This window comes from Gigantopelta aegis, chromosome 3, assembly GCF_016097555.1.
Source record: "Gigantopelta aegis isolate Gae_Host chromosome 3, Gae_host_genome, whole genome shotgun sequence".
NCBI lineage: Eukaryota > Metazoa > Mollusca > Gastropoda > Neomphalida > Peltospiridae > Gigantopelta > Gigantopelta aegis.
The window spans coordinates 59,501,968-59,512,265 of record NC_054701.1 but is presented as its reverse complement, the minus strand read 5'-3'; the positions used below and the strand labels follow the sequence as shown (position 1 = coordinate 59,512,265).

Below are 10,298 nucleotides of genomic sequence, written 5' to 3'. Positions count from 1 at the left end.
AAGATGGAAATCAGACAATATTCATAATCATATATATAAAACATAATAACAATGTCCAATGGCATAACATATTTAACATAATTAATATTTTTGAATATATAGTAATAAAAGGTAGAGAGTAGATAGAATAGAAATGGGATAGTCGAGAAAAAATATGATAGTAATGATCCTATTGTTGGAGCTAACCTTATATGGGGCAGTAAAATCAGAATAATAAGTTAGTTCAACTCGAATCTCTTACTTTCAGCTATATATTTATATACTGCTTTAAAAATTAAATTGTTTTCTTCAATTGGTGGGTTTATTGACCCGGATAGTAATAGATCAATGTCTAAGATATCAAGGTAATTCCATAACGATGCAAATAAATTATATCTTTGTCTGATGAACAGAGGGCAGACATAAAAATAATGAAAATTATCTTCACAGTTATCTCCACATGCACAGCTTGGGCTATCAGAAAGATGGCTTAAAAATAAATGATAGTTTAAGTTGCTAGCATAGTTACGAAGCTGACAATGGATAATATTACAGTTACGATTTCCATAAAGATAGAGAGTAGATGAAGGATTGGGATTTCCCTTTTTTATAAATTTTTTATAGGTACGCAGACATGGTTAATTTTGAGTTAAACTGTCAAGATCATTCCATAAGTCCAAAGTATTAGGAATAAAGCTGTTTTTATATGAATTAGTATGGCATGTTGGTGGAGTGAATGAACGTTGATTTCTGAGTGTAAAACGATTAGTGGGATTAACATATGGCAAGATTTCATCCAGTAGATATTGAGGTGTTTCGCCTTTAAGTATTTTATGCATTAGAATTAATTTACTATTTTTGCGACGTTTATATAAAGGTTCCCAACCAAGTTCATAATATAGTTTGTCTGGAGATGTTCCTTTCCTAAGTCCTGTAATGATACGGGCAGCTTCATGTTGTACTGACTCAATTGTATTGGATTCTTCAGCTGTACAATTATCTCAAATTATATTACCATATTCTAAGATTGGTCTTATAAATGCAACATACAGTTAGGGAATTTCTATTTAATTTATATTTTAACATGCGTAGAATGTTAAGTCGTTTACAAGCTTTAATATATATATCTGTCCATCTACCATTGGAGTTTAAAGTAAGCCCTAGATGTTTGTGGGAGGTTACATTATCAAGAGGAATTCCATTAAGATATAGCTTAGGAATATCAATATGTAGTTTTCTTGTGAATAACATTGATTTGGTTTTAGTTATACTTTCTGTAGTGTGTGTATTAGTGATTAATATGTGGACATTTTTTATCTGGTAGCTCGAAAATGATCGATGTAAAGGTAATTGAAGTCAACCATAGGATTGTTGTTGTAGGCCTATTAGAGGTGCACTATTTGACTACCGTTTAGTAGGAAGAGATTGTGCAATATTGATATAGATCGGTCTCTGACGGTTAGAGACCGTGATAACTGTCCAAATGTCCCTCTAGTCCTCTAACCGCCAGAGTACTCAGGCTATGAAAGCTTGATTGAATACACCCTCCCACAAAAAATGTGGTTTTTTTAAAAATAATTTTAGTTTGGTTTGACGTACGTAAAAAGGTAAAAGTGTTTTGGAAATTAAAAAACAAACCAAAAACAACTCCTCCCCCCAAAAAACCCCCACAACAACAACAAAACCCCACAACAAAAAAACAACAACCCCCCACAAAAACAAAGAAAAAAAAAAAAAACCCCAACTATTTTTGTGTTCAATTTAGAAAACAATAGGCTCAGAAAAAAAATAACAGTGCATTCAAACTACTGTAATATACGACTTGTTATTTAGAATATAGTATAATAATACTAAAATACGGATCGAAACAGATTAATAAATATTATTACATTTTTAACATATATTTCTTCTTACGACAAAACATTAAGAAATTAGTAGTGTTCGTAATTTATTTGTATAACATTTTCTACAATAATGGTTTTTGGTTGTGTTTTTTTTTTAGTTTACCCACAATGCATTGACATTCTTGTATCGAAGGAATGGCTGCCTCCAAAGCGATGTTGTTAGGGTAAAGTGTGTGGTATAATTGCATGTTTTGTTGAAAATGACATCATGAGATTTTGATTGGCACATAAATTTATTCCCAAATTTATCACATTAATTTTTATATTTAATTTGTTATTTCTTATATATTTGCTTTTAAAATGTTTCAGGTTAAGCTACACTTTAGCCCTCCACTTGGCTCCAAGCCCACGCTAAGTAGCACAGCGATCTCGCCAAATTATGATGTCACCGTAAATATCATTTCCAGTTGTATTTGGGCGAGATCGCCGTCAATTATATATGCAGATGGTTTTACAAATTGTTATTAATAAAAATTGATTATTCTGTCATAAATCTGTTTATGCCTGCAACCACTGATCCAAGAAAGAAATTCGACATCACCCATATTCAGTAATGTTTCAGCAAACTCATAAATGATCAGTGTAATGGTATTTAAATAGTCAAACATTGTATCAAATCAGGAAAAATGCCAGCCCATGGTAGCCTATATAAAAAAAATTCTAATTAGGATATATGCCATCATATGGATGTTTGAGGAATACATTTTTGTGTAATTTTGTCTTTTTAAAAAAAAACAATTTTGAAGACCCCACGCCATTATACCGCAGTTAAATGAAAAGACTAATCACTTGATGTTGGAACAAAGAACAACTTTTAGAAGTTCATAAGCTAATCTTTGTAATTTATTTAATCTATAATCCCTGTTCTAGTGGAACACCCCAGAAATACAGCTTCAAAGTTGTTTTAACTCGTGTTCAGTTTACCCTATATAGTTTCCTATGTGCTTCGCTTTAGATGAGCTGAATACAACTGTGAAATAAGAAGCACTACCATGCCACTATCAATTTATGGTTCAGGCACAGGACTCTGAAAATTCAAGAGTCATAGTTTTGTTTGCATCGCCTGCGTAAGTATAGTTTGCATCGTCTGCGTAAGTGCTTCACCTGCATAAGTATAGTTTGCATAACCCATTTTTTTTTCGCACATTGAATTTATGACATCATATACGTAATAAAGATGGGTTAAGTAAAAACAAAATGGGTTACCTGAATTTGTTTTTGTATAACCCATAAATGGTTTACGCAAATTTTTAATTCTTAAAGGCCTGAGGCATGTCTATTCTGGACACAGTATCTGACTTTGTTAGGATTTAATAAGAACACTTGTTTTGTTACATGTACAGAAATTGAAACAAGGCAACAAACACTTGTTTTGTTACATGTACAGAAATTGAAACAAGGCAACAATGGCCTTTCATTGCAAGCTTTTGCTTCTTCTTTTTTACACCTTGTTTTCTGTGTATCAGTATAACATAGGATTTGTTTTTCACCATTCCAGAGTGTGACATGGTGTGACGTAATGATGAATCAGACAGCCACCTACCAGCGGAACCTGGAGAGTTCCATCCTCTTTATTCAGCAGGAGCATGCCAACACACTTAAGGCTCTGCATGAAGAAATACATTCACTGCAGAAAAAATGTTCTGGTGCGTTTTAGTGAGATTATTCAATTTGTCTCGAGTTTCACTTGTAAATCCTAAAGGTGGTAGTGGATGTAGCTTAGTGGTAGAGCATTCACCAAGCAGGAAATTGTGCAGGGTCAGGGTCTAGACTGGCGAGTGACATTTTTAGGTGGGGAGGTCGGGTCTCACTCCCCCAAAAAATTCATTCAAACATGAAAGAGTATTGATCACTGATTATAATATTTTCTTGAATCTTTTTATTAACTGTCTAATGTTAGCTTAGTAATGTCAGTAATGTTCAGAATGCTGTAAAATCACATGTACACTGCAATATCAAAATAAATTAAAACAACCCACTATATATTTGTGTTTGTATCGTACATATGATTAAATTGTTAAATATATTGCAATCAACATTCAATACTAACAGTAATGGGCTGATTGAGTTACCGTAATCAAAGTATTGCTCACTCAAACCGTTTGACAAACTAAGTATGAAATTTCAGTATAAAGTAGAACCGACGAGTCTGAGTTACTTCCCTTTAGTTCTTTGGTACACTACCAGTAGTTATGAATAAATGAACCATGATACACAGTTTGCATTTACTCTGTATTCAAGGCTTATTGTTTATTGAGGAAACTGAATGTTAGAACTATATAAATTTTGTAATTAGTTTGAGAAAATGTAAATTAAAAACATTTAACTCTTATCCACCCAGCTTTCCAACGTGAAATATTTAATTTGAAACCTACATTATTCAACCTCAAATTGTAAAAAAAAATCAACTAATTTAACACTATTTTGATGTGTGTCATAGTTTAGAGGACAAATTAGTAAGTCTACTTACCAAAATAAAATTTACAGAAGAACTTATTAATATTAAATTTGTTTTGTTTCCATGATGTCATTGTTTATGACAGTTTATTTTCATTTTCAATCGACGACAGGTAATCCATCCCATTCATCTACTTCAAAGTCTGTATTATCAGTTATTTTCAGCGAATACATTCTTTATAAATCTTCAGTTTTCATTAAATAATTATGTCCCAACAAGTTTTAAAATAAATAATTATACAAATAGCGAGATAACGAATCCATGTGTGCGTTACTTCATCAATAATGTTTACATAAATTTAGACGTTTTTTTTTTCTTTTTGATATTGCGATAATAACTTAAATACCAGTCAACAAAATAACCTCAACGTGTTTGATTGTCATTGTACTATGTTGTCATTGTACTATGTTCTAGTGTTCACAGAATCAAGATAGATAACTCCTATGAATGTTGACAGCTGTGTTTACAAAGACCGGTCGCGTCTCGACTGCAGTCGAGAATAGGAGAGAAAGAGTTAATTAATTTTGTTTTATAGAATATGTCAGGTAGCAAATAATTCTAAGTTTGTTAAATGACAGGGTACATTTAATCTATTATTAACTGATCATTAATCATTAAATGAAATTAAGGCTAGTACATTACAATTTAACTTGATACCACTGCCAGGTAAGTTCACATATACATTGTAGAATGGTGACTAAATGTATGCTTGGTCCATTTCCCACTGACATACCATACCAAATCACAGTATTAAATCTATGGTCTGTCCCATCTTCCTACAAAAGTCTTCTTTTTTTTTTTTTTTTTGGTAAGTAATTTCAGTTTGGTGTGACATAAGAATAAAAATAAAAGTATTTTGAAAATTTAAAAAACAAAAAAACCTATTTTTTTGTGTAATTAAGAAAACAATCAGCTCAAAAATAAATAACATGTAGCAAATTCCATGGTATGACAAATGGTGGTCCCTTTGGGAACAACTATTGGTGTTTGTGCCAAAACATTAAAGAATTGGGTTCATGTACAAAGAAGTAAATCACCTTTTTAGTCTCATCTATGGTCTGAATTGGTATACATTTGACTCTGTTAGACTACATTTCAGTTATTCAAACTATCCCTAGAAATTGTTTTTATTTAATGTAGGTCTATAAATGATCTTTACAACACAAGTTCCCATTCTGCAGATTTACTTATCTTTGGAAAGATTTTTAACAGCCCTTATGACATTAAATTGTTTTGTTTGTTTATTTATATAATGTAGGGCTTGTTTTGCCATTGAATCATAGTAAATTGTTGTGTTTTTTTAATTATATAGATAATGCAGGGCTTGTATCACATTAAATTGTAGAGTTTTTTTTTTCTTCTTCAGATTTGCAGTTTCAGTTACATGTAACAGAGCAGCCGTCTGTTGAAACAGGTAAACTATATATTTGTGTTTGAATTCAAAACTAAGCACGATGTTCTTCACTACCAGTATTTAATTTTCCAGGCAGTCTGGTAGTCTGGCACTAAAGTTGGAGTAGTATTACTAAAATTTGATACAACTATTTCTTGCATGTTTATCCATCCATCCATTTTGATTTAAAAAAAAAGAAAGTGTCATGTTGTAATAATTGATAACTATTTTGTTTCAGATGTACAGGATAATACTTTTGACTTGGAAACAAGCATTAAAGAATGCAAAGAACTAGAATCACAGCTGAGGGAAGAAATAGTTCAGAAGAATAAAAAAGTACAAATCCTAGAACATGAACTGAGGCTTCAGAAGAAGAGGTATCTAGATGAACAAAGGGCACACATGCAGCAGATAAACTCGCTGAGGGCCGACCTTGACGTAAAGTCAAACAGTGTGGCTTATTTAACCACTGAACTTCACAGAATCAAAATAAAACAGAAAGTAGATCTGGACTCAACCGTAGATTCGTCCATAAGAAGAACTCAAGCTGTGCGAATACCAGCCCCTCCAAAAGACATTCCGCCCCGAGTCCGCCGCTCTTACGTTCGACGATCGGTCGGTCTTCCCCTGCATACAGAGGATCTTGAAAACCGTCCACTGAGAATTCTCTCATCCAAAAGCAGTGGCTCGAGTCGATCTGAATCGCCAGATGTTGCTCCTTTCATCACACGAACCGAAATGCCGACGACTGTAAAAACTCAACCCGTCCTTCCTCCAATTCCTGTACAACATGGTGGGAAACCGGTTATTGTGCATAATGTCGTGCGGTCAGCCAATTGTGTTGCACGCAGAAAGGCTGAGTCATCGTCTCCCGAAGTGGCGACGTTAGCCGTAGAACAGGTTTCACACACAGATGCTTCATGGGGGCATGCACAAGAATCTCGAAGTTCCGAATATAACTGATAAAAATAATTCTTTTGTTCCATGCAGAGGGAAAAAGTATAATTTTATTCCATCATGGAATTAGCTGGCAGTTTGATGGATGTTCTGTAGATATCTGGATAGAAAACTGGTTGTTGTGTTTGTGCATTTTATGTGATCTCATTTCATTATGTAATCTGACAAAAATAATTAGATGCTGTGAAACTGATTTTTATTAACCACCCATTTATTAACCACCCATGTCAAATCTGTATCACCTTATTGTAATTGATGTTGTATGACAATCATAAGCAGTTGTAGTCTTAGAATGTTGTATATCTTGGTTTTGTAGGCTGATAATACAGTAATGTATTTGAAATGTCATAAATAGATGTTTTCTTAGGATTGACACTTTCCCCAAGTTCATGGAAACTTCACTGTGGATATGTGCAGTGATTTGTCAAGTTTAAAAAAAAAAAATACAGTAAAAGTTTATTTAAAAACCAGTGTTGCAGTCTGAAGCAGTTACAAATAGAATTAAGTTGTTTTTATCACGTTTGTAAAAATCAACTAATGCAGAACCATTTTAACCAGTTTGTCAGTTATGTGTAATATTATTTTTTAATAACTATTATATTTATTTCTGTTTCACATTTTGATGAAACCTAATGTCGATTTATGGAAAATGTTTAAATGGTTGGGGAAAGTACCTGTATTAGAATGGGAAAACCCCCATTTGAACATCAGGCCTTACCATTTAACAGAACCTATCATTCTGTTTCTTCATCACTCCTGAGACTATTTCAAGGAAAGTCATCTATAGCTCCCCTCAGGCTCATGGCGTGGATTTTTAAGAAAATGGTACTACAAAGGGATAAAATATCAATGCTTGATATGATATCTTGATTGATCTATGTTAGGAGTGCAATTAATTACACCCATCACATTTTGTTCATGGATAGCTGTAAGGTTAAGTTTGCATTTGATTGTGTAATGTTTAAGAATTATGAGCTAATGGACTATAGTGTACTCTGTTTTAAGGGATATCCGGTATAAGAAAGGTTCTGTACCAATATTTAAAAAGGGACTCTGAAAAACGTCCTGTTTTGATGGAATTCTTGTATACCGAGAGTGGTTTTGAGGGATTTCTCTTGTTATTATTGTTGTTGCATATCACTTGATGTATTAACATTCCTGCTCCAACTCATGCTCCCTGACTGGTATGTATGAGGCTGATGTCTGCTGTTTGTTGTGTGTGGTTGTAGGAATTGTGCATTTAGAGACGGCATACTGCTGCTCAAACAGAATACTTGTAACTTGTTGTTCAGTGGTCAGTCTATGAGCTCTTCATCTTAGCATATCCTTCATACATCTACTGATCAGTCATTGTGCTGGGTTGTCGTTAAACATTCCTGTTGCCCTGATAAATTATTAATAAAACCAATGTAAGGCGTTTAAAATACAAATGTATGTACATTTAGCATTTTTGTCATTATCTTTAAAAACTGCATCACTTGTCTGTACTAGATGATAAGAACAAAAACTAAAAACAAATACATGTGTATGTAAAACCAAAACAAAATAATAATCACATACATTTATGTTATTACTAGCATTTTGTGAGTGGTAAACTAAAAACAAATCAAGGTTGACACACAGGTGTGTGGTGGGGTAGGGTGGGGATTGTCGGTGCACATACTTAAGGAATGAGGTTTGCAAACCTGGCTAAAAATGTTCTATTCCAAGGGTCAGGGTTTTCTATAACTTGTGTTTTTAACCTCCAGGTTTTCGTAATATGTTCCAAAATACAACATATCATTTGCTGATCATATTTAGATTACTTAGATGGCCAAACTGAAAAAAAATGGATATTATAATCTTATAATCCATTTTGCATTCTCTGTTGGGTTGACCAGAGAGGAAAGGTAGTGGATTATAAGACAATTAAGAGGAAATGAGTTACATAAATGTTTTTAGGATAACAAGAGGAAATGAGTTACATAAATGTTTTTAGGATAACATTAATGTGCCAACAAAAGAGGGTCATTATGTAGGAGGGGAGGGCAAAAACAGACATCTTCATATGAAGCTGTATTCCAATAGGTTTGCTTTGCAGTCAGTAATATTTTGTCCACAAATAATCAAATAATCTTTATGGTAGAATGCTGACTTGTGATATTTATTTATTTTTGTGATATATTTACGAGAATATTTTAATTCAAGAAGTATTGCTGTGATCTGATTTTAAACTAATTTATATACACAAAAGATAGAAAACTGCTTTGCCTGTTTTTCAGTGGTTGATAGTGGTTGAGAGATTGGTTGAGAGATTGGTTGAGAGTGGTTGACTAATGCAACGAGTATAACTGCTGTGAGAATTACATTGTTGTTTTTTTGTAGCTCAATATTTTACGAGAAGTTGCGAGTAAACCAATATGAATTTATTTTACATGTTACATGCTTAATATGGTAGACAGGTGTTACATGTTGTTGATTTTTGTTTTAATTTTAAACCCATAAAATACTATTCACAGTATTATTATGTTCAACTCTGATATGTGGTACAGAGTACTGTTTATTTATTTTAAAAACTAATCTTGAACATGCACAAATGCCTGCTTATAATGTTGTGAGTATTTAGACATTTTTATGATTGTGTAGGCTGTGGCTTTGTTAGTATTTTAATACATGGTTATCAGGCCATCGTTATAAAAAAATTGGGTGGGGGTGGTTGCTGTAAACCAGTCCTCCATTTTAACAGTGGATCGGTTGGTAGACATTTAAAACTTCTGTTATTATTTATTATTATTCTGTTGTTGAATAATATCCTATGGATAAGATATTAAAGAAAAAGAAATGAGTTGGAGTGAAGTAGAGCAAGTTATATACATCTCATGGGTAACAGCAAACAATGTGGGGTTTTTTATTTTTTATTGAGGTGGCCTCATGCTAAACACAGATGTAATGGCAGCCAATATCTTGTCTTGTGTATTTTGTAAATTATGTGGTGCTCGAGTGTTCTTTTGAATATTCACTGAATAATGAAATCACCAGACACGTGCATGTGACCGAGCGCTTGCCTGACGAGAACATTTTCTAGTACATGTATTACATTTGATGGAATAATGTATTAAAATAACACACTGAAACTTACTCTTTTCATTGTCATTATGTTGTTGGTGTCTCATCAATGGTCTGTATGTGAGGGGTAAAATGTTTTAAAGTACAAGACTTCAAGGGATCCCTAAATTATTTTAATATTGTGGGATTGAGTTAAAATAACTGATGATATACATTTGAACGTCAAATTAAGAAGTTAATTAATTTCTTCCCTGTAATGTGTCAATAATAATGTTTGACATGGAAAGTTATTATTAAAACATGCAGAAGAAAAACAAACACCTAAAGGTTTGTTATCAGTTAAAATTTCACACTGGTCCCCTATGCGAAAACTGGGAAATTTCTGTGATCATTTGTTATTGAATTAAAAATTTACACCATTTGACAATAGGGGCGGGACGTAGCCCAGTGGTACAGCGGTTGGTGGGGGGTCGATCCCCGTCGCTGGGCCCACTGGGATATCAAAGGCCGTGGTATGTACTACCCTGTATGTGGGATGGTGCATATATAAGATCCCTTTCTG

At 33.2% G+C, this 10,298-nt stretch overlaps 1 protein-coding gene across 3 annotated transcripts; it reads left to right on the top strand.

Annotated features, from left to right (window-relative positions):
• The first annotated feature begins 1,980 nt into the window (after window positions 1–1,980).
• On the top strand, window positions 1,981–9,804 carry LOC121368334 (coiled-coil domain-containing protein 92-like). 3 transcript variants are annotated; one of them, XM_041493021.1, is made up of 5 exons: window positions 1,987–2,047; window positions 2,839–2,950; window positions 3,382–3,529; window positions 5,708–5,755; window positions 5,973–9,804. In XM_041493021.1, the coding sequence occupies exons 3-5, from the start codon at window positions 3,403–3,405 to the stop codon at window positions 6,695–6,697; spliced, it is 900 nt and encodes a 299-aa protein (XP_041348955.1). In that variant the 5' UTR covers window positions 1,987–2,047; window positions 2,839–2,950; window positions 3,382–3,402; the 3' UTR covers window positions 6,698–9,804. The 3 variants fall into 3 exon arrangements, with proteins under 3 accessions (XP_041348957.1, XP_041348955.1, XP_041348956.1); XM_041493023.1 differs by lacking the exon at window positions 2,839–2,950 and having other exon boundaries at window positions 1,981–2,047; XM_041493022.1 differs by lacking the exon at window positions 1,987–2,047 and having other exon boundaries at window positions 2,054–2,950.
• The last annotated feature ends 494 nt before the right edge of the window (window positions 9,805–10,298 follow it).

Excerpts from the sequence above, each read along its gene's own strand:
- LOC121368334 (XM_041493023.1), top strand. The coding sequence starts at position 3,403 with ATGATGAATCAGACAGCCACCTACCAGCGGAACCTGGAGAGTTCCATC. Across the intron at positions 3,530-5,707 it reads ACTGCAGAAAAAATGTTCTG|ATTTGCAGTTTCAGTTACAT; the intron begins GTGCGTTTTAGT and ends TTTCTTCTTCAG. Across the intron at positions 5,756-5,972 it reads GCAGCCGTCTGTTGAAACAG|ATGTACAGGATAATACTTTT; the intron begins GTAAACTATATA and ends ATTTTGTTTCAG.